The sequence below is a fragment of the Durio zibethinus genome, chromosome 4 (assembly GCF_047325235.1).
Source record: "Durio zibethinus cultivar Kanyao isolate XHJ-2024 chromosome 4, ASM4732523v1, whole genome shotgun sequence".
Taxonomy (NCBI): domain Eukaryota; kingdom Viridiplantae; phylum Streptophyta; class Magnoliopsida; order Malvales; family Malvaceae; genus Durio; species Durio zibethinus.
Genome location: NC_143165.1, coordinates 12,646,805 through 12,671,862, shown reverse-complemented (window position 1 = coordinate 12,671,862; position 25,058 = coordinate 12,646,805). Strand labels below are relative to the sequence as shown.

The following is a 25,058-nucleotide window of genomic DNA, read 5'->3' as shown; positions in this document are numbered from 1 at the left end:
TTTTATTTATGTTTATTTATTAAACTTAATAATAATCACCAATAATATTTCAAAATTTTTTAATTAAACGAACAGATCACGAATATAATAAAATTTATTCATATTTGATTCATTTACACCTATATACTTAAATATAAAAAAAAATGTTGCGCATATTTTCTAGGCCTTCTATAGAACTTAGGAATTGCTTAAGACTTAGTCTTCAAAATCTATCATGTACAACTAAATTTTCTGTGCCAAAGTAGTAATATTTTAGTGACAGATCAAGAAATTTCAGTTCCAACAGTTTTATGATAGAAAAATGACAGAATTATCATGTTAATGTGAAAGGCATAACATTGTCCACTTAAAAAACTTGAGGTTTTATTGCACTTCACCAATTTGCGTCCTTGAATGTGAACATATGGACTTTTATCACTTCAAAAATTGCATGAACAGGAGTTACAGGACTGAATGTGATTGCAAATGCTATAATTTGATATGGATGCTGACCATTTCCAGGCTGAACATTCAAATTTTCACCTATAATGAATGCAAAGAAAAAAAATAATAATAAAGGTGAACTGCAGCTTTCATTCCTTATCCTGGAATTGGATTCCAGGACTTGTTCAAGCCTCCCCATTCTTTAGATATCATTCCTGATATAACCACACAAAGACAAGTTGATGGTCCAAACAAGTGGCTGATAACAGGAAAGTGCTGGTCAGCTTTAGAACTTCCTGAGGCATCCAGCAATATGCAATTTTTTGTTGCCACCACAGGTCAACTTCTGCCTTTTATCTGTCTTTGTCTTAATTGTATAGGTAATATCAATTTATAGTTAAGCAAGGGAGAAAGTTTGTCAATTTTTTTATATATCTTTGTACAAAAGATGTCAAGAAAAAATAAAAAAATTATAAATGTTAGGATTTGAATCTAAAACTTGCTGATGTAAGAGTTATTGCATAAACCGGTTCAGTTCTGGATTCAAATTTTTATAACTTTGTAAACAAGCCAACAAGGTGAAAAAAAAAAGATTGAAACATTATGGAAGAGTGACAGGGTAAGGGATCCTTGAAGCAAAAGCCAATTTTCCATTCTTGGGTTGGACTTTTAACTCTTGGTGGGAAAAATTTTGAGGGATGATGATTTCTGATAGGGAGGTTCCTGTCAGTTCAAGGGACAAAACTCCATGCTTTCTTCTCAGTATTTATGAAGTTTGTGATTGTTTTTGGACACCATAAAAGAACCAGGAAAAAATGTGACAGATCATCATAAAAAGTCATGTACAAAAATCAAATTTCTGCTTTCAAAAGTCTGGATGAATCAACAACTGTAGCATCAAGTGGATGATAGGCAGTTGGATTTTGTTGACCGAAAAAGGTGACTTGGCTTCTCAATGGTGTTAAACTATGATGTGGATTTCATATCAAGCACAAAAGCTATAACCTTTTGTGAAAAGTACTTTTTTTTTTTTTTTAATTTTGCAATGTCCTTTGAACTCAGCAATTAAGCTTTCAAATGGGAAATTGCTTTAGAGCATTTCATATCTATGGATTCAAATTCAACCTATAGGTATCAAAATTTTTCTCAAGCAACCCAAAATGATTAATGCTTTATTTGAATAGTTGATGAAAACAAATTCAACCTTAAAGCGATGTAATATTATAATAAAAAAAAATTTTCTCACCGACTATTCAAATGAAATTTAAAATATTATTTACACTAATAAACAAAGAAATTAAAAATTAAATATAATACTATTTTGATAAATTTATTTATTTATTTATTGTTATTAGATTTTTTTCATAAATAAAATCTCGAACCATGTAAAAATTATTATGACACCTCAATTAGGTTACAAATTAATCATTATAATGATATACATCAATACATTAATAGAATATTAAAATTTTAATTTTATAATAATTTAATTTTTATAATTTTAATTATCAAAAATAAATTATCAAGAATAAATTTATCAATAAATAAAATTTTTTAATTTATTATTAATTTAATAATATTGAAATCAACTTCAAAATTGAAGACTGCAAGTTGACTATAACAAAAAAAAAAGAAAAAAAACTAAAAAAAAGTTTATTTCCATTAGGGAATAGGGGTAAATTTGTGAATTCAAATCCCAATTTGTTTGGATCAGCATGCAGCGTAGGAGGCGTCATCCCTTATTGACGCAGCCATTATTTCGATTCGCAAATTCAGATTGCCAGTTTATTGGACCCCAAATTCCATTAATACTTTTAAAAATTAAAATATCCAAAATATAAATAAACAAATCAAAATCGAACGGCCTTGATTTTACTTTATTCCTTTTGCCTTCGCCATTTTCGCCACGTGACGTCCAGGATTTGTCCACATGCTTTAGAACACCTTCTCTTTGTCCCCCACATACTTAAAACATAATTGTTTTTTAAATTCTTTATTGCTAAATCTTAAGCATCTATCTTTTAATTATGAAATTGACTACCATTTCTTTTTTATTTTTTAAGAAAACAAAAATATATTTAACCAAAAAACTATTAATTTTATTTATACGAGTTACTTCAAATGATAATAAATAATTTTTCATTAATTATGTTTGATTTTTATAAAAATTAAATTTTAAATGGATTATATGAATGTGAATGAATACATTATTAAAATCCTTTGGGAAAAAGATAAGATTAAAACAAAATTTAAAAATGTTTTGATCAGATTATGAAAAAAAATAAATTTTTAATAAATATTATCAAATAATTAATCATAAAATTCGATGTTAATATTATAAATTTGACCACTTATTATATAAATAAAAATTAGGCATAACAACACTCTTCATTTTCTATATCAATTCTATAATCAAATAATTTTATTTTGGTAAGAATATTACGAGGTAATTTTTTTTCCATCTTTGGGAAACAGTTATTATTTTTTTTCCTAAGCTTTAGTTAAGAAAATAACTATATATAAAATTTTATTAACAAAATTAAAAGATTTTCATATATTTGACATATAATTAAAAATTAATTAATTTTATTTATAAAATATAAAAACTCAACCTATATATGAAATAATAATGATATAATATGTTTTATATTTACATTTTTGACCCCTAATTGAAAACAAACAAATTCACATATTAACTAACATCATAGAATTACTTACTATAAAACATATCAAAACCCATCAACTATAAAAAAAAAAATTGGATACACCTAAAACTATTAAATCAAACATCACAAACACAACTAATATCTATTTGTTTGAGTGGTTGAAGAATTCGATTTCCATTAAATAATCTATTGATTTTGAATTTTATGAATAAAAAATATAAATATTAAAAGAGTTTGACTTTCTTATAAGATTTAATTTGACTCAATTTCGCATTAGCCGAATTTAAGATGATTACCAAACACAAAAATTTCAAACTAAAAAAATAATAATAATAAAAAATATTAAATTGACTAACAAATTTCTTAAGAGAAATTAAGAGAAAAGTTAAATATTTAATTTTTAAATAAGTAGCAATATATAGTTTTTTTAAAATTTTAAATTAAAAAGAGAGTTTTATTCAAAATTATATATCGTAATTTGTATATTTATATTATGTAAAATATAAACAATTCGTGTAATTATATTATATTTTATATAAAAATTAAATATAATAATTTATGTCAATATAAAAAGTAAAATATATATTTTTTATTTTATTAAATTTATATATAATTTTATTAAAATTTTAAATAATATATTTTTATATTTTTTATATAATTGTCTATTATATTATTATATTAATTTTTAAATTATTAAATCTACTCGAAACTTTTTAAGCTTAAAATTGACTTTGTTTTATTTACGTGTAAATGACCATGTGATGACGATCGTCGTAATAACAAATCATCATTAATTAATATTTTTTTTCAATCTCATTGTCAAAACTACTATGAACGACGCCGCTTTTATTAATCACAAAATTAGTAATTAATTAAAAAAAATTAGAAATTAAATAAAAAAGCTTTAAATTAATCCCCACCGAGCAACTATAAATACAGCTTTTCAGCTCTCATTTCCCTTCATTCGTCATTTGTTTAAAAAAAAGAAAAATTAGTTAGTGATTTTCATTGGAATTCATCAATGGCAACAAAAGTGTATATTGTGTATGTACTATAATTCTCTTTCCCTCTCTTTTTTTTTTTGGATTTTTTTGGGCAACCAAAGTGTATGTTGTGTACGTACTATAATTCTCTTTCCCTCTCTTTTTTTTTTTTAGATTTTTTTGGTGTGAAAATCTGTTGATTTTTATCTTTGACTGATTTTACTTAATTTGAGTTTGATTTGTGATTTTTTTCCCTTTTCTAGCTTCCCTTTGATTAAAATTTTGAAAAATCAGTTAAATTGCTTTGATTTGGCTCTGCAGAATTGGGTTTTTTTCTGTATTTTTTCTTTTAAATTAACAGAAAGTTTGGAATTTCAATTAATTTTACAATTAATTTTTGAAAAATCAGTTAAATTGCTTTGATTTGGCTCTGCAGAATTGAGTTTCTTTTTCTTGTATTTTTTTTACCTTTTAAATTAATAGAAAGTTTGCAATTTTAATTAATTTTACGATAATTGGAGTAAAAATTAGGTTCCTATCGTATACTTGGAATTTCAGGAGATGAAAAAAAAATGATATTTTTAATTATATGAGTTAAAATTCATTTCCAGTTGGATGCTGAAAGTTTTGCAGTATCGATTTTGATTTTTTTTTTTTTTTTTAAGAATTAAGTGTAGAAATTCGATGCCGGTAGTATCAGATTCTTTTTCATCTAATTTTTGTTGTAATGAGATCAATTTAGCTATTATTGAGGAATGATCAATAAGGTTAATTTTTAGCTTAAAGTGTAGTGTTCAATCTTATTCTGTTTCTGTTGAATTGATACATTAGAAAAATGGGAAAAGAAAATATGAACTGATTAGAGAGTAAAAGAAAGGAAATGAACTTATTGAGAACAGCTTTGTATTCAGAAAACCCTGAATTGTTAACAAGATTCAGTCTTTTTGTAAATATCATTAAACAAAGATTTAAGTTTTTGTTATTTGTTGAAGAACTCCATGTTGCATATTGATTGGGGTTGTTAAGAACGGCTATGTTCGTTCTGGTTGGAAATATGTGTTTGAAATTCATGTGCTTTTGGGTCTTTTTTTTAATATGCATACCTGTATCGGCATATTTATAAACTAGTTAGGATAACTGAGCTTTTAGATTTAGGAGAGACCAAGGTTTTTAGAGATAGATCACGAAAGACATGGATACAAGTAATAAGAGATGATATGAGAGTTAAGGAAGTAGATGAAAAGGTTGTTTTTTGTAGAAATGAGTGGCACAAGAAGATTCAAAACAACGACCTAACATGCTTTCTTTTTTGGTCTCTTATGCAGCCAACCCCAAAGTTATGGGATATAAGGATTAGTTTGTTATTATTGTTGTTAGGCGTAACTGAATAAAAAATGACATTGTGTGTGCATTAACAATGGGTTTATGTTCAACTGCCTGAGATGACTTGATAACTAAGACCTTTAAGCCGTATGCGGAACTTTTATTTGTTGAATGTTAATTTGGAGGTTGGTTGCCGAGTTTGGGGGAAGGGTGTTTATTATTCACTGACATATTTATGAGTTTTAGATGAATCACGCATGTTCCTCACAACTATTCCCTACATGTATGTTTGAGTTAATATCAGACGGTGCTGTCGGTGCTGTCATCTCCTTTACTTGTTTGTATGTGACTTGATTGCTTCATAAGTGTGATTTCTGCTAGAGTTAAATAAACAGTAAGGTTAAACAGGGGCTCAAGTGGAGCCATAAAATTTTCTTTGGGGCCAGAGCAAGTTCTTAAGAAATTAAACATACCTGATCATTTTTTGAACTATAAAATTTCAGACCATTTGCCATGTTTACCTGAAGTACTATATATGGGACTTAAATTTGGTAGGCTTAGAGGTTTACTATAATTACTGTTGATTATATGCAGTTTATAGACCTGTGTATGCTTTTGCGAAACACTTACCATGCACTCATCCATTTTTTTGGTACTAGTTGGGTCATATTTTTATTTTGCTATCAACTCCTAGTTTTTGTCAACACTCGCATCTGAAGAGCCCTGTAGCGTTACAGATGAATAGTGATGTCGAGGTAAGCTGGGTGAATGATTAAGGATGGTCAGGTTATCTGTTATAGGAGAGTTGTAATAAGAGACAATTTTCTGATATTAGGAAAATTTGTTGTGTCATTACTGAGGAGGTTGCCCAGGATAGAGCATGAAGAAGTGGGTGTGGAGAGGAAAAAGCTATTAGGAGAGTGATATAAGTTGTATCACATACCTATTGCAGCCGATATTATCAGTTAGATAATCTGCAAAAATTGTTACCTTCCTTTTTATTACCCAAAAACATACGTTAGATTTAGTTATGATTAATTCTTGAGCTTGATTAAGTTCTTTTTTTAATAATATTTTCTTTATGATCCTTTTCTTTTCTGTCAGCTTTAGTTATGCTTAATCATTTTTAATTAACCCTTTTGATCAAATATTCTCATTGCTGTTACAGATACTATTCCATGTATGGGCATGTGGAAAAACTTGCAGAGGAGATAAAGAAAGGGGCTGCATCTGTTGAAGGTGTTGAAGCAAAACTATGGCAGGTAAGAATGTGCACTGTGCTACTGTGGTTGAGTAACCTGCTTTTTTTGTAGTAATATAGACAAACTAGAAGCACCAAGCATTTTATTTATGGATAGGAAAAATTTAAACAGATTGTAGACTGCAATTTAATGGTCATGTTGTCCTAAAGTTTCAAGGTTGGTATATTGACTCGATGTCTGATCACAAGTCATTACCTATGCTTGGTCTCAACTGTTTCATACTTGGTTGCAATGAATATATTTTGCACAGTCTCCTTTTCTAATGCTTCTATTTTCCTCCATCAATCTATTTTTTTAATTATTTAGTGATTTTCCGAATTTGAAGATATTTTGATGTCTCCATTTGAGAACCCTTGACCTTTTTCCTTGCACAAAATCTTAGTCAGATGCTTATTTGAACTTCTTGCGGTTTTTTTTGGTCCACTTTTCTTTATCAATGAAATTGTTGCATTTATGCTTAATTTTTGTGTTGCCTTTCTTGGCATGACAGTAAGCCATCCCTGACATTCATTTGTTTAAGCAAGTTTTGCAAAGTCCAGTTGTTGCAAATTCATATAGATAAGCAATTATGTTTAGAATTGATAGGTTAAATGAAGTAACTGTGGCATATAAGTGGTACAGGTCCCTGAGACGCTATCAGAAGAGATTCTTGGAAAGATGAGTGCACCACCAAAAAGTAATGTCCCGGTTATTACACCCAGTGATCTTGCTGAGGCTGACGGGTTTATTTTTGGCTTCCCAACAAGATTTGGAATGATGTCTGCTCAATTCAAAGCTTTTCTGGATGCAACTGGAGGTTTATGGAGAAATCAGCAACTTGCAGGAAAACCTGCTGGGATCTTCTATAGCACTGGATCTCAAGGCGGCGGCCAAGAGACTACAGCGTAAGTTCCAATGTCACAATCATATAATAGACTTACAATGCCCAAAACGTATAATGCAACAATGGAAACCTAACTTGCATCTGAATCTGTTGGAATAATCACAGGTTGACTGCAATCACTCAGCTTGTTCACCATGGTATGATTTTTGTTCCCATTGGATACACCTTTGGTGCTGGCATGTTTGAGATGGAGCAAGTGAAAGGTGGAAGTCCCTACGGAGCAGGCACCTACGCTGGGGATGGATCAAGAATGCCATCTGAACTTGAGTTGGCACAAGCTTTCCACCAAGGGAAGTACATTGCTGGCATTGCGAAGAAACTCAAGGTAGCTCCCTGATTTCAATTCACTACAAAAATCCCCATTTATCGTTACATTTATCCCTCTCCTCTCTAAAATTTCAATTTCCTATACTCTCCAAGTTTGCAAAACAATACTTCTTCATGTATTCGATATATGTTGTATGTGTGTTTCACCTTACATTGGTTTCGATTAATAGTAAAGTTTGCTCATTTATCTGTACTATTACTTGTCCGGCACAACAGTTAAATGTAATTTGGATCTTTGCTCTGTTCAATCTCCGAGCAATTTTTTTTTGGTACAAAAGAAATTGTAACCTAAATATAGACAGAAAGAACTGCACGGTATCCTCCAAATTTTGTGGAGGAAAACGATCTTGTAGGCTTCTAAACTGTCTGTAACTGAGGCTTGTTTCAGAGCTTCAGTTGGAACCGCAATGTTATTCCCCACTTTCCAGGCCAGGCTAATAATAGTGGATGCCCTTTTGGGGACCCTTTTCTAAATGGCAGGTGAGCTTTGACAAGAGCCAAACCAATGGAGAAATCTACCAATTCGTGAATTAAACCTAATATCGACCTAGCATGTGCGTTCTGCTTGAGAATGATTAGAGGAAATATTAGAGGATTAGTGGCATAAACAAACATAATGCCCAACTAATAATTCATGACCAAATTCAATTTTTATTTGTTTATATTAGTTTATTAAACATAACAAATTATTACAAATAATATTTTAAAATTTATTAATTAAATAAAAAAATTACGACATAATAAAATTTATTTATATTCGATTTATTTATAATTAAAGATATAAACGAATAGAATGTCAATGAACGGTTTGAAAATAAGTTTAGATTCTATTTGTTTATATTAATTTATTAATTTTAATAAACAATCATAAACAAAAATTTAAAATTATTATTTAAATAAATAGATTACAAATATAATAAATTCATTTATATTTAATTCATTTACATGATAGTAAGATGAAAATTTGAACTTTTACAATTGAAAATATACATTTAATCATAGACTAACAAAACATGCTTAGCCTAAATTTTTTTTTTTGCTTACATATGTTCATGCTTTACTAGTAAATACCCATTGCTAGGAGTTTTTTTTTTTTTTTTTATCAAACTATTGTAGTTTAAGATCTTATTTTTCAAAATATTATAGTATCAAACTTATTTTTCAATGTATAATGTTTTTGACATGTCATTGTCATGTTATATTTATAAAATTTAATGGTGTTAATCTAAAAAACAATTTAATGGTATTAATAAAAAAAAAATTTAGTTCCTTCTCCACATACATTCTTTTACCATTGTCATCTTCCTTCTCTTTCTTGTACAAATGGCACCTACCTCTATTCTTTTATTGGGCTCAAGGTAGTCATCAAGTCTTTAAATATCTTATTCTCTATTTCATCTAATTTCGTATTCAAATCAACTGAGAAACATGAGATTAGTTGTTGGTGCAATCTCAAGTAATGCAACTTTCCCACATGATGTGGCTAGAAAGCGAATGCAGGCAGGGGCAAATAATAGAAGACAATACCAGAACATGCTTAGGTTTCTCAAGTATACTTGAGAAACAAAGGATCCTGGCCTCCTTAAAGGCTTGGGTCCAAGCTTACAAGGGGTCCAAGAGGATATAAACGGAAAAGAAAGTTCTAACTATGATATCATTAAACTAGAAATTTTGACCTTTAATGAGTCCACTTAAAATGCAGTCGATTATCTTTTTGTAATTTTAATTTTTAGAACGTTATTTAGAGTAGAACAATCGACTCCTTTCAATTTGTATAATGCATTCAACATGTGAGTGATCAATTGTTATCATTTTTCAAAATGGTTCTTTCATCAAAGTAGTTGACTTCTCTTTATTAACGGTTAATGGTTACATCCTAATTCAAAATTCAGAAGAATTCTAATAATGATAGCCGACTGGTTTAATTTTTAGTCATAGTAATCAATTGCCCTAATCTCATAATTGACTACTTATTTATACAGTATATATATTTTGCTTTTATTAGCCAAAGGCAATTGACTGCTTACCTTGAAAGATTTAGATAGCCGATTCCTATAAGCATAGCAATTGATTGCCTACATTGACAATTTTTTATTTGAGTTTTAGAATCATACTTTAAGTAATTTTATAATTTAATATGATTTTTTTATTAAATCATTTACTTAATTATATTATTTTAATATTTTAAAAATATTTTTAACATAAATAAGATAAAATAAAATTAATTAATATCAATTTATAGATATTGTTAGAATATTAAAATTTTTTTCACATGTAATTAATTTTTAAATCTAATTATGTTTAAAAAATCAAAATTTATTTTTTTTAAAGAATCTTTCATTAAATTATATATATATATATTTAAATGATCAATTTAATTTAATTAAAAAATATTAATAACGACTTTATAATTTTTATATTTAACGTTTAAATTTTTAAATTTACACGTTATAACAATAATTATATTATTAGACCAAAAATATTCATAAAAGAATTAACTCTATAAGAAAATGAGCATTCAATGACAGCGTTTCATTAATAAATATCACAAAATTTTATGTTTTTTTTTTAAAATACGACATTTATTTTTAAAAAATTATTAAATATTTAGATAACGATATTTATAACAAAATATGCCATTAAGCATCAAAAGTTAGGTGTTTATAAATTAATACACTATAAAATATAAAATATAATTTTTAAAACACACAAAACACCCCGTATCGATATTGTTTAGTGGCAATTTTTTTTAAATAAACGCTACTATTGAGCAAGATTTCGCGGCGTTTGCTCAGACAAACGCTGCTAAAGCAATTGCCGCTAAATTGTCCCCAAATGAATGAAAACGATCGAGCCGCCTTCTGCTCAGACAATCGCCCAGACCAAACGCGCGACCTCCATCTGCTCTCGTTCCCACTTTCTGCAATCGATCGAGCCCCCTTTCATTTTCATTCCTTTCCTTTTTCTTTCCTTTCGCTCGATGTAACTGAAACCCATTCGGTTTTAGAAGGCCAACGCCGAACGTTGGGGCTGTTTTCGACAGTGAGCGGAAACAAAATGCTGGCATCAACCATAAATGGGCATCATTTTGGCATGACACAGAAAGAAATAGCACAATTCAGTAAAAAAAAAAAAAGAAATTTATTAGAGATATGAGAAATGTAGATTAAAATGTCAGTCTGAAAATATTTGGTTATCACACAGCACAACAATGATCAATCCCTTGAAGCTTTCATTTTGGTAAATTCATATTATTATTTTTTTTCACTAAAGTTGAGAAAAATTTTGATCATCATAGAATACTAATCCCAAAGCACTAACACTGTAGAAGATATGTTACAAAGCTCTTTTTTTCAGCCACTGGGTGCATAAGTTCCAGGCAGGTGCTAGAGTAGGAGTAAAGAAATATATACCAATTTGATTGGTTTTTGAGATTATAATTTTTTTAAAAAACTTTTCTAGTGTCTTTTGTGCTTTATTTTGAAGAAAAGGAAAGTGAGAGAAAGAAGGATTATTAGAATGTAGAATCTCATAAAGTTCTTCATAATGTTTGTTATATATGTCAAGCTTTCCCCTTTTTCCTGAAATGGTAGGGTTTTCATGGAAATCTTCAATTAGCTCTGTTAATCATGAGGAAACCTAAAGCTATTCCCCAAGCTATAATAGAATTCAAAATGCACCCAATTCATAGCCCAATAATTACCAAATTCTAAATTTTTTTTACAAAGGTGTGGCAACTAATCAATTTAGCTTTGCTGGTAGGATAAATCTTTACTACATGATTTCCAAATAGTTTATAAACAGCATTATATTAGCTTCTCGCTTACGCTCCATTAGAAAGTTTGGTGAGAATGTTCGTCAAGGAATTCAATGCATCTTTCAGTACAGTTAAAAGCATTCTCCTCATTCTCCCAAATAGAGTTTTAAATCTCGAAAAATTTCCCATAAACTTTTGTTTTATATTTAGGTCATTGAAGCTATATATATTTTTCAAAAAATAATTATTAAAATTTCCTCTTTATTATTTAAATTTTTCAATAATAAATGAGTGTATTCATAAATACAATTATTCTTTCCAACTAAACTTAATAAAACTTTAATGAAGGGCACATATATTATTAATTATCTTTGATTTTTTTTTTAAAGGTCTCCATTGAAGGGATTAAAAAACTTATAGGCAATTATAACATTAATTATTTCAAAAATAGGGGTAGTTTGCTTGGCTTTTTCTTTCCCTTCCAATGGAAGCTCATCAATGTGAGCACTCACTTGGATAGCACAAAAGCATGTTCTAAATAATTATATAAATATATATTTTTTATTCTATCACAGTATTAAATTATAAATTTTCAAAAAGAATAGAAAAAGGAAATTTTTAGCTTGAAAGGAGGAGCTGGAGAGGCCCAACTTCTGACTTCCACTAACATATTCCAAACAAAAAACAAAATCAAAAGTAAGAGATTTCCAATCAAATGACATATCCCCACCCACTCACTTCTTTCTCAACTCAAGAATTCAATTGTTCTTTTCAATTTCTTTTTCTTTTCAGTTAAAGGTAGTGCCATCTTTATTCACAATGTTTACAACAGAAAAAAAAATAATAATAATAAAAGCTTCTTTTTTCTTCATTTTTTTCCCTTCTACTAACCTGATCAGCTACTAATTTTACAACATTTTTTTTTTGTGAATTAATCTTGAAACTTTTTCCTAACATCAACTGTTTATCTTTTTTACAAAAAAAAAAAAAAAATCAGAATTTGAAATAAGATAAAGTATTGTAGATGTTGAGATTTGAATCCTAAACTTATTAGATGTCGTCTTTTAATATTTGTTAGGTGTCACATCTTAAGATTGATGGAATAAACTAACTAAATTAAACTTTGGATTCAAATCAACTCAATATTCCTATCCCAATACCCTAATCATCATAGTAATTATTCTTCAATTATTACAAAGAAATTAATATGTTTCCCAATTGTCCCCTAGAGTGCCCAAATCCCTGCATTATCATTTTGCTTGATGTTGGCCCTAGCTCATTGCCCTCTTAGCCTCTTCTTTGAAAAGTCATTTCCTTTTCAATTCTTTCACTTTCTCCCAATTCTGTCTTCACATTTTCTTCTTTAATTTTTTTTTCCATCCTGGACTAGATATTTAAATGTGGGCTTCTTTCTTTTTCTGTTCCTTTCAGTTTGATCCTTGTTATCTTCCAACAACTTGTCTAGGGTTTTTTTCCGATAAGAATATACACTAGTTGCTGAGAATCTGTTCCACTTCCGTCTGTGCCCTTTTTTACACCATTTCTTATCTTTTCTACCTGAATGTTCCTCCAAATGTTGGTGTCCAGAAATCTAAATTCGAGTCATGTGTCACCGAGAACGTGCTAGAGACCGGCACCAGGCATAAACCCCGGCTTCTAAGATCCTGTTTAGGCCCTTCAGGGTCCTTGGACTTCTCAGCATTCTGCATCAATGTAAAATGCTTCATGAATTAACAGAATGATGAATATATTATAAATATAACAAGAAAAAGAGAATATTGTATTAGTACCTGCTGCTGTTGTATGGCAGCTCCACTTTTCATGTATGGGGTACTTAAAACCTGATAGAATATAAAAAAGAGAAAAGGAAAAAATAAAAAAAAATTATCAGAACACTGCAAATATATTATGTTTGAATCTGTTCAAGGGATTTTTATTGTTATGATAATAATTACTTGATGTTAATGGAACTTACACTGACTTGTTCATGGAGGAATTTAATGCAATCAAAGGCTTCAGAGAGCACTGAGGCTGTATCAGTCTACATATAATAAAAGAAAAGTCATGAGTTTTCATGAAATTGGAATCAAAATGATATCTATGAAGTAAGAAAGTAAAGTAAAAAAGACAGAAAAGTTGATCAGAAAACTCACTTTTCCGAAAGGTGAAACCAATTGTTGGAGTGCAGTGATTCTGTCCCCCATCTTCTCTTTTCTCACCTATGATCAAAGCTATAGAAATTCTCATCTATTTCCTTTGAATGGGAAACAAAAAACCCAAAAAAAAGGGAAAGTTACAAAGAAATCAAATCCCTGTTGTTAAAAGTTTTATCAAACTGATTGTACCTTAAAAGCTGGCATTGATGGGGTTTCATTTCGAGGCCTTTTAGATGTGGATTCGTTTTCACTTTTCTTCGCCACAGTGCTTGAGTCCCTAACTTCGGATATATTCTGCTGACATATGAAACAAAATTGAAAATTCTTTTAATACAAAATATTCCAACCCCTAATATTGAAAACTGGTATGGTAAAATATATTTTTACCTTTGTTTTTTCATCAAAATTTCCTGTTGGAAATTGGGTTTGCAATGATGGGAAAAACCCAGGCCTAACATCGGTCATGGCAGCTGCTGCAGATGGATTCCAAAAAGGAGCATTATTGGAGAAATGTAACTGACCATGGAGATGTTGTTTTGGAGGTGAACTTCTTAAAAATTGAGGGACTTTAGACCAAGAATTAGGCAACAATTCATTAGTGTTCATTCCATAACTTGCAGAAGCTGCTCCATATTGATAATTGATTGAACGATTCTCATAAGAAGATTGCTGTGTCTGATTTTCTGATCCCAATAGTCCTTGTAAAATAGTTGAAGGATTTCCATAGAAGGCTGTTGAATCCATCTGGAAACTAGAAGGCAAACCCTGACATGTCACACTGCTATCACTAGAACTTCCATGGGGACTAAACTGTGACTGATCAAGAGAAAAACCTCTGCTGATTTGCTTAAATTCATTGACAGAAGCATCTCCTCCAACCCCAGCAAACATTTTCTCTCTCCACTGAACTTGAGAGGAGCCGATCCCACCTGTTTCTTGCTGATAGTTTGCATTTGAATTCAAGTTATGATCTTGAAACATGGAACGGAAACTACTCTCACTCTTATCCCCACGGCTGTCAAAAACACGACAAAACTATAATAAAAAACTTCTAATATCAAAGAATATTCGCAATATAAAGGAAAGTAGAATCAAATCAAAAGGAATCAGTACTACTTACAGCAAAGCTTGGTTCCAATCCATAGCTTGAGAAGAAAGCCCTAACCCCATCATATGTAAATCACCAGGGGGATGATCAGGTTCACCTTGGAGCTTTGACGTATCCTGAAAAACAACTGAACGACCTGAAACAGAAGAGACAGAATCCATAGAAGACCTTGCTGCTGCCTTGATATCAACCATTTCAGCTCCCCATCCAAAGCTTCCCAAGCTATTATTTAGCCCGGAAGATGAAGCAGAAGAACCTGCAGCTGTGGCATCAAACCGGTTATTAGTACTCCTGGATGAATCCCACCAGTTTGTTCCCGTGTTAAACTCATCTGCCATGGCTAAAAAACTCAGCTGCTGCCTTATAGTTGCTGTCCTGAACTTGTTTGATGTATTTGACTGCGATTTCTTTGGGTGTGGGAAGGTTTGTTTGGGGGGTTTTTATGGTTGCATAAAATGATAGAAAACGATTTGCTGCATCTCAGGTATATATATATACAGATCAGCCAAAGGATGAAACAGCTTAATTGCAAGTACTATAGAGGAAGAAGTATTTCAGGGGCTGATAAGACAAGAGTAAAGGTTACTTTGAAATTGAAATTTTTTTATATTTTTATATTTTAGATGCTTTGTAACTTTCTGTTAAAGTTAAATGATTTTTTAAAACTATATATGTTATAGTCTTTTTCTAATATATATTTTTTGTTTTTTAATACATATTTCATTACTTTATAATCTTTTGATCGAGGAATATATTTTTGTCACTATTATTAAAAAAAAAGTATATGCATGATGTTTTAACTCAATTAATTGATGAAAAAGATAGCTTCTACAGGAATGTTAAGCTAATTATCAACCAATCACACACCAAAATTTTGATTTTAAACAAAAATAGCATCTAATTTTTTAAAATATTACTATTATCTTATAACATATAGTAAAATTTTAAATTAATTTTATTATTTTGATACATAATAATCATAATGTTTATATAGACATTTTTAATTCCCTCTACAATTTTTGCTAAAGATACCCATAAGTTTTAAGTTGTTATATTTTTGCAAATATAGCACCAAGAAAAATTAAAAAATTTAGTAGAAATTCAGGAAATGTGATTGGGCCTAGGGGCAAAGAATTTATGTTACTTGTTATCTTAAATGACACTAATTTATAAGTAATGGTCACAAAAAAAAATTTAGCTTGATTATAAGATAATAAGAAACTAAAAATTTAATAGATGTGGGATAACATTACTTAATATATGTATGTCACGTGTTGATACTCAAAAATTCAATCTAAAATCAATAGGCTATAAGTGAGCAAACCCAACTCGATCAAATATACGGCTACAAAAAACTCATAACTTAACATATGTGACATAACATCACTTAATAATATATTTAATTTTTAATTTTTTACAATATTTCAAACTTTTCAAAAAAATGAAAAATGGTGTTCATATCTTCTTTATTTCCCCTATGCTAACTAACAAGAAAAAGTTTCTGAATGAAATGATCATAAATCATGATTTAATTTTGTGGGTGAGGATATTAATTTGTAGTGTCATCAAACTTAGCATCAATTTGTTTTCACCAGAAACTAGTCATATATAGTACCAAAAATACTAATTAGAAATTAAATTCAAATTCCCAAAACAAATAAAAAACTAATTCATTGGCTACATTACAACGGCATAAGCACAAACCAATCAAATCACACATTTATATAGCATGTGTTTTCACTATCATTGTCTAAAGCCCCATTCTTGTTGTATTTGTAGATATAAAAATTTGTCTTAATTTATAATTCAAACAAATGGAAATTAGATGAGTTGTTTTTATCTAAGCCAAATTGAGTAGTGTCTTGAGATTGTAGGATCAAATCTAAGAAGTGCAAAAAACTTCCTTAGAAATAAGGAGATTGATGTTATAGAATAAATTAATATACATAGAGGAAAAACTTATTTGAAATCCCTAATTCTTTTAGCTAAATAAGGAGATTGATATTATACTTAGCAACACTTATTCTTTTAGCTAAAATAATTTAGTTGAAATTTAGTTCAATTGGTTTATGTAATCACTTTTAAGAGATAATATTTAATAGATTTGGGATTTAAATTCTAATATTTGTAATTTCTTTTTTATTATTATTAAATTGTAACCTTTTTTGTAAAAAAAAAAAAATAGTTGAAGTTAGGTTTTTATTGATATCATAATTAACACTTAACCTCCAAAAAAAAAGTTGGAGTTAATCTCTTGTCCTCAAGTTTAACTATCATAAATTATAGTTCTTTCTTACCTTAGTGTTTTTAGCTTGTGAAAGCAGACTTGATTAATTAGTGATTAAGCTCGATATTTTTTATTTATTTTTTCATTTTAACAGAGCTTTTACGGCTTGAATCTAATATTTTTATCCAAATCCGTCCTACTCTTACCACTTCAGCCAAGTCTAAACAACCGATCTTACAAAAACACGAGAAAAAATCATGAAATATTTACATCCTTTATTTTAACACCCATTTGTGAAAAATCAAAATAATCTATATTTGACAACTCGTTTGAGTAGTAATGAAAGAATTATTGTTGTTGAATGTGCAAACTGAGTCTTTAGAGCAATTGTCACTTGAAAATGATCATAATAATTAGTTATTGACCATTAAGCAGATAGTTTTGGTGGTGATGTATGAATCCAATTCCATTTTAGGAATGAAAATATTGAAAATTCTTACCTCAAAATTTTCTATTATGCACTCGTTTCTTCATTATGTCATGAATGAAAGCTGCTTATCCCAATTTCGTTTTGACTGTTTTTCTAATTTAATTTTTTTGGGTCAAGACTCAAGGATAAAGACTAATCGATAATAGTCATGAAGAAAATTTTGGAATTTGACTGGTAACTGAAGTGATTTTCAAAAGCTTATTACACCGTAAATTCAATCAAAACCATGTGGTTTGTTTCATTAATTGTCGATGAAGATTTCTTAACAAATCTTAGATTGCCTAATTATCAAAGTGCTTCTCACATGTCGCATTAGTTTTTTTTACAATAACTAAGAGATTTCACTGTCAATAGCCGCATAATTATTAGTAAAGTATTAAACTTTTAATTTTAATAATTATAATTTAAATTTAAATGACTTCAAATATATATATGAAAAAAAACCCTAGGAGATTTCATTGAATCTTGAGTTTAGTCCAAATATTTAATCGAGTCTAACAAAATTAATTAAGATTTAATCTCTGATACTTACAAATATTTTTCTTAATTTTCTCTAAGCTTTGACTTCCTTTGTGTGTGTATATATATATATATATATATATATATATATATATATATATATATAATTTAAAAGACTTCATTAACCCTTTATTTATATCTTTAAATTTATGCATTTGTAAATTCTAAACAAGACGTCAACATATCTATCTGACAAATTTGGATTATGATTCTTGATTAGGGACGATAATGGGAAAGGGTATAAAAAATTTTGATATAGCAAATTTTATATATATATATATATATATATAGAAAATAAGTATCTATTTATATTAATATAAAAATTACATATTTTTTTAATTTTAGACTAAAATTAAATTTATAATATTTATATTTAATCATTTTCATAGGTAAATGAATTTTTTTCCTATTATTGTAATATTAATGTAAGTGTTATATATTATTTTATCATTAAAATAACAGAGAGTAGAAAAAACATTTATAGTTAATGAAAGAAAAAGGGTAAAGAAATGGAAATGGGTGGATGAGAGGCGGCAGGAGAAAAGAAGACAACTACTTGTTCAGTTAGTCTACTTGAACATCACAAACCGTACGTCATCTTCCCTTCAAATGACCTTACAGATACGTAAAGTCAACAGTGGGGTCCAACAGGCATGCGCGCGTGCAAGGACACGTGGACCCCACACCTTCCCCTTCTCCTCTCTCTCTCTCTCTCTCTCTCTCTCTCTCTCTCTCTCTCTCTCTCTCTCTCTCTATCAGAGTCAGAGCCCCGAAAATGACCATTTTTATTCTTCCCCCTTGTCCTTCCTAATCATTTGCATTCTTACCCTTGTCTCCTTCACAACTTCCCATTAATTCTTCATTTTCTTTTTTTTGTTTAACTCAACAACAAATATAATTTACTGTAAAAAATTACTACTTCACAACCAATTAATTTCATCTAAGTTTCTTGTTTAGTGTAAAAAATTTTGATAATAAATAAGTTGCTGTAAACATCGAATTTTGTCTGAATTTATATTTTTTAATAATAATAATGATATTTTTTTAATTATAATTAAAAAAATTAATTAATTAAAATTTTTTTTTTAAAAGGACAAACAAAAAATCCAAACAGAAGAAGAAACAAATTGAAAAGGGTTGGTGCCTAAGGATGGCATCGGGTCGGGTTCGGGGTGAGTTTTGTTCGCCCCGAACCCGACCTGATTTTATGCTTTATCAAACCCGACCTTGACCCGACCCGAATTTTTTAATACCCGAACTCGACCCGATCCGACAATATGTAAATCGTACCCGATCCAACCCGAAATTAATAAAATATTATTTTTTAAAATATAAAATATTATTTTTTAAATATAAATATTTAAAAATATCATTATATAAATATATAAATAATTAATTAATTAATTAATTAAAAAATAATTTTTTAATAATGTCGAGTCAGGTAGGGTCAGGTTTTAGGTATACCCGAACCCGACCCGACCCGACCCCGACCCGAAACTCGAAATTAAAAAAAAAACCCAACCCTATAGGGTCGGGTCGGGCCGAAATCCGTCGAGGACGAGCTTGATTGCCGTCCCTATTGGTGCCATCGGGTGCCGTGCATGGCACCACTGATCAGTCATGCCCTGCCATTACCCCAGCCATCATACCACCCTCTCGTCCAGTCCCTTCACTCCATCAGCACACGCTATCACCATTTTCAACCATATAAAATACTCGATCTCCCTCATTTTAGATTTGGCTGAAACCCTCGGAGATCCCCTCATCAGAACACCAAAAAGCATACACTCCTATCAACAACCTCTCAGAAGAAAAAAAAAAACTAAACAACCCCCCAAATACCCAAACAGATCTACGAAAATATAAAAAAAAATAAAAAAATAAAACATAGTCCTTCCCGTAGGGAAGAATCTAACACCGAGTCAACTGCACCAAGAAAGAATGTTATCAATTAGTTTTCAAAAAAAAAAGAGAAAGAAAAGAATACCGAAAACTTCAAAACTCGATTTACGCAAATCAAGGTCATTTCCGGTTAAAGGAGCACCGGAGATGAGCTCAGGAGGTTGAACGGAACCTTCTGGTCAATTTTGAAGTTTTCGATCACCAACGACCACCGTCGACGGTGGACCAGGCGGCGGTAGACACGGCGCTTCGGTGGCTGGACGACGAGTGCGCCGGACCTTTTCCCAGGCTCTTTCTCTCTTTTTTTTTCCTCAAAAACAGAAAAATGAACTAAAAAAAAAAACTGACTTTTATAAAGAAAACATAAAAGCAAAACGACGTCGTTTTAAGCATAGGGCCAAAACGACGCCGTTTCAAGCGTAAAAAAATTCACGCGTAGACCGAACCTGACCTGAGATTCGCATAAATCGACCCGTCAACCCGCTTCAGCCAACCTCTAGCCGGTTCAAACGAACTGTCAGTAAACCGGTCGAACCGATTCGAACTGCTGATTGAACCGTCGAACCGATCAAACTGATCTAGACCAGCGTTGACCGAACCATTGACTGGTCCGATTCAAGTAAAAAAAATTTTTTTTAATTTTTTAATTTTTTTATATATTATTATTTTTGTTATGTTAAGGATTTTTTTTTTATATTTATGCATGATAAATGTTTAAATTTATTATGATAATTATCTAATTATTTTTAATAACAATAAAATGAAAACAATATAGGATAATAACTAAAAATATATATTAAAAATGCTTAAATAATAATAATAATGAAATATTTTTTTTTATTTTTCCTACCTAGATGTTGAAGGGAATTAAATCTTATTTCAAGAATAATAATTTCGCCTAGACATTGAAAAATTATTATTATAAAAAATACTGAATAAGTTAATAATTTTGATAATAAGTTTTCATAAAAAAGGATTTAAAAAAACTTTTTGAAATAAAAAAATTAAAAGAAATTATTATGTTTCTTAAATTAATTTTTTAAAAAATTATAAAAATTAAACATGCTCCGAAAGTCCGTCTAGATGTTAGAGATTTTTAGAGATATTCGCATTTTAATTAAACCACAAACCTCCAAACCCTAAACTTAAACCCTAAACCTTTACCTTAAATCTATTTCAAAATTTTAAGGATACGTGTGAAAATCTCACATAAAATGGTTTGTTCCCGAATGCTGTCTAAATGATTGGGTATTTAGGAAACTCCATTTCATTAAGTTGTTCACACGAGTTCTTAATTCACATTAATAACAAGATTAATAGATAAAAAATATAATAATAAATTGAGATCTTAAATATAAACAGTCACACCTAAGCTCTGCCTAGATGTTGAAAAGTCGTGGTGGTCTCATTATATTTAAGAATCCAACTTTTAAATTGCATCTTATCCTACATAACATTTATTGGCATACATATGTTAGCGTGTTATCATTAGTAATTATTTGTACTATTCTGTCTTTAATTTTTATTTACTATTTGATGATAAAATATTTTATAATAAAAAAGAATAATACTTTTAAAAAAAATTGTAACATTATAAAATAAAATAAAAATAACATTCTGAAAGAAATAGTTCTTGATACTCTGTCTAGATGTTAGAGAGTCATTAACAATTATCTTTTATAAAGACTGTTATTTCATTTTAAGGATTATCGTGTTAAATCTTAAGCAAAAAGAGTTATTTTAAATTCTGCTTATATGTTGGAGAATTTTAAAATAATTCTTTAACTTTAAGATTTTCTCAATATTCTTAAATAAAGAGCTTTAGCAAAATTTTATTTTTTTCGAATGAAAGTAATTAGTGTTAAATTTCAAATTGAAACCATTTTTATCCAACACCGAAAATAGCGCATAATTGAATGGTATCAAATTGTGAGTGTTGTGGAGGTGCTAATCCTTCCCTACACATAACCGACTCCTGAGCCTAATTTGATTTTTCATAGACCAAAATTTTATCTTTTTTATAAACTTTATACTCATTTTTATAGTTTTGTTAAAAATATAAACTTTTGGGTGGCCAATCGTACCCTAAAAAAGATTGGTGATGACTCCCCCATTTACTTCGATTTTAAAACTCTTTTACGTCTGATGATCCCAAAACCGTTGCGATAATTATTCCATCGGATTTTCAAATCAATGATAAATATTTAATTCGAGTCTATTTAAAATTTTAAATTAATAATAAATGTTTGATTTGAGTTAGTACATGAAATTTTAATTAATAAAAAAAAAATGATAACTCTCCTAGGAGATGAAAGACAATAGTTGATGACAATAACAAAGATTTTCTTTTATATATCACTTCGAAACTATCAAAGATTACTCTACATAATTGGATGGGGGATGTTTGAGGTATTTTTTTAGATATTTAAGATTGTCGAGATTAAATCATATTTATTAAAATTAAAAATTTAATACTTTATTAAAAGTATAAATAAATAAATTATTTGATGAACAATTCGTAAATAAATTTAAATTTTATTCATCTATATTTATTTATTAAATTTAATAAATAATTATGAATAATATTTTAAAAGTCTCATTAATTAGACAAATAAATTATGATAATAAATATAATAAAATATAATCATATTCGATTTATTAAATAATTGAACATAATATTTAATGAATAATTCATAAACGAATTAAATTTTAATTCATTTAAAATTCATAAATTAAATAAATAGATAATAATAATAATAATAATAATAAAAATGATTTATACTCAATTAATTTATATCCATGTGCTCTACTCTATTAAAAAAAATAATTATTAACTCGAGGTAACTCTTCTCGTTTTAAGATAGATTGAAAAAGAATTTCTGACTTGTACAATATGAAGCTAATAATATATAATATGATGTCAGATTGGTGTAAGCTTAGGGTGTGCTAACAGACAAAATGGAAGACTTTCACCTATAAAGTTTGGCACAAATTAGTGATCCCTTGCATAAGAGAGAGAGAGAGAGAATCAAAAGGGAAGCAAGCCACATGAATCAATGAAAGATTAATGAGAGTGACTCTTTCAAGTACAACGCTGACTTTTGTGGAGTTTTGTTATTTAGATTTTATTATTTGTGTATTTATCTAGTGTTAAATATTAATCATTTATATATTTATATTATTTATTTTATAAAAATTATGTTATAATTTATATCAACATAAAAATATGAAATTTATTTTTTAACTTTGTTAAATTTATATATAATTTTTATTAAAATTTTAAATCATATTAGTTTTTATTTTTTATATTATATCATTATCTTGTATTTTAAATTATCTAATTTATTATTATTAATAAGTCATTCTCAAAATGAATATACACAACTAAAAACAAATGCTACTAACAAGATTCAAACAAAATATTATAGATTTTGTTTATGGTCAATGTGTTTTTTGTCGATTCCACCCCCCCCCCCCCAAAAAAAAAAATCTTCTTTGAAAATAAAATATATATTTCTAAATTAATTCTTAATGAGGAATGTTGAAATTAAAAAATTATGACACAATTATTTTTAAGATCTTATTGTAAAGGAAGTTGTAACTCAAAGATAAAAAAAAAAAAATTATATGTGTTAAGATTTGAATTTTAAATTTATTAGATATTATTTTTTAAAAATAATTATATGAATCAAATGAATTGATTCTCGAATTCAAAAAAAATTTAAAGGTTAATAAAATGGAGCATGTCAAAGCTAACACTAGAAATATATATCTTATATATTTTGATGTGATTGATTCATGCTAAAGAGATTATATGTTTGCTAAGTCATAAGTCAATAAATTCTAACCATTTAACAGTAGTCAACTGATATAATTTTGGTGATTGACTTATGTGAAGGGAGCAAATTGAGTGGTTTAAATTCTTGGCCTTGGGGCTTTGATTTGACCAATTGAAATTTCTTTGAAAATGAATGACTCTTGCCTTGGAGATATTTTAATAGTTCCATTGATGCATAGTAATTAATGATTGATGAGTTTGGTTTCATCATTTATACCAAAATTCATTTGGCAACAATCCATATATGAATTATAATGATGTTATGAATTTGAAAGTCATCCCAATATTTTTTTAATATGTATAATTTTTTTATTATACAATAACGGGTATTCACAGATTTTTTTCTAAACTTATTGTCATCTTAAAATAATATTATGAAGGCATTCTCTCACATCGACATGATACATTTAAAATTTTATTAGCACATCAAAGCTTGATTAATAAGAGAATGTAGCTCTTCTTCTTACCAACTAAACTAATCCTTATGAATATATGATTGAATTATATATTGGGCGATTCAAAATAATCTTTTCATTTTACCCACATCATTTTTATATTAAGATTCAAACTCAGAGATTTTCAAAGTGAAATTTAATACTTATCTATCTAGGTATATATATACACATTATCTCTAAGAATTTGTTGCCAACATTTATTTATTTTTTTAAATTTTATTTGGTTGCCATAAAACAATATAATATCACCGTTACACCCCACTCATGATTCATGTTTCCAAAGAACCAACTAAGATTTCCACTTTGATCAATTGGACTGCCCCAATCCTTATTATAATAGCCAAAATATCATTTCCCAACTTTAAAATTTTTTTTGGCTCTCCCCAAAAGACAAGAGGTTATGGATAGAAATTGTTTAACAACCAGAGATAATTCAACCAGATTATTTTATTATATAAAAAAAGAAGCAAGATCCCCTAGTTTCTTATTTTAGTATTATCTATTAATTTATTTAATTAATGACAACATAGTCTATCATAAGTTTTTTAATTTATTATTATTCAAGTTACCCTATATTCTCATTAGAAGATAATATTTAATACAAAGTCAGAAGTCTACACATTGTTTAATCAACAAAATTTTTATATAAATCCCACTTTGTTAACTTGTCCAAATTCCAATAATCCTTACCAACTCCCTAAAGCTACATGTAATCTCATCATTTAGGCAAAAACACTAA

General features: G+C 28.6%; 2 protein-coding genes across 4 annotated transcripts; one reads left to right on the top strand and one right to left on the bottom strand.

Annotated features, from left to right (window-relative positions):
* Nucleotides 1-3,988: 3,988 nt before the first annotated feature.
* On the top strand, nt 3,989-8,060 carry LOC111287741 (putative NAD(P)H dehydrogenase (quinone) FQR1-like 1). Its single transcript, XM_022878423.2, has 4 exons — nt 3,989-4,133; nt 6,564-6,657; nt 7,279-7,541; nt 7,646-8,060. The coding sequence occupies exons 1-4, from the start codon at nt 4,111-4,113 to the stop codon at nt 7,875-7,877; spliced, it is 612 nt and encodes a 203-aa protein (XP_022734158.2). The 5' UTR covers nt 3,989-4,110; the 3' UTR covers nt 7,878-8,060.
* A 4,597-nt stretch (nt 8,061-12,657) lies between these two features.
* On the bottom strand, nt 12,658-15,506 carry LOC111288009 (transcription factor bHLH123-like). 3 transcript variants are annotated; one of them, XM_089759668.1, is made up of 7 exons: nt 14,901-15,506; nt 14,168-14,795; nt 13,970-14,077; nt 13,778-13,843; nt 13,606-13,665; nt 13,415-13,465; nt 12,658-13,327 (listed from the first exon to the last, which is right to left on the bottom strand). In XM_089759668.1, exons 1-7 carry the CDS (start codon nt 15,224-15,226, stop codon nt 13,178-13,180), a joined length of 1,389 nt encoding a protein of 462 aa, XP_089615794.1. In that variant the 5' UTR covers nt 15,227-15,506; the 3' UTR covers nt 12,658-13,177. The 3 variants fall into 3 exon arrangements, with proteins under 3 accessions (XP_089615794.1, XP_089615792.1, XP_022734481.2); XM_089759666.1 differs by having other exon boundaries at nt 13,600-13,665; nt 14,901-15,500; XM_022878746.2 differs by having other exon boundaries at nt 13,600-13,665; nt 13,970-14,074; nt 14,901-15,496.
* Nucleotides 15,507-25,058: the final 9,552 nt, after the last annotated feature.

What these genes read in the sequence shown, in the direction of transcription:
- LOC111287741 (XM_022878423.2), top strand. Translation starts at nt 4,111, where the DNA reads ATGGCAACAAAAGTGTATATTGT. An exon ending in GCAACAAAAGTGTATATTGT is followed by an intron (nt 4,134 to 6,563) that starts GTATGTACTATA and finishes TTGCTGTTACAG; the next exon opens with ATACTATTCCATGTATGGGC. An exon ending in GGCGGCCAAGAGACTACAGC is followed by an intron (nt 7,542 to 7,645) that starts GTAAGTTCCAAT and finishes GAATAATCACAG; the next exon opens with GTTGACTGCAATCACTCAGC.
- LOC111288009 (XM_089759666.1), bottom strand. Translation starts at nt 15,226, where the DNA reads ATGGCAGATGAGTTTAACACGGGAACAAACTGGTGGGATTCATCCAGG. An exon ending in CATCAATGCCAGCTTTTAAG is followed by an intron (nt 13,844 to 13,969) that starts GTACAATCAGTT and finishes CTTTGATCATAG; the next exon opens with GTGAGAAAAGAGAAGATGGG. An exon ending in TCCTCCATGAACAAGTCAGT is followed by an intron (nt 13,466 to 13,599) that starts GTAAGTTCCATT and finishes ATATTCTATCAG; the next exon opens with GTTTTAAGTACCCCATACAT.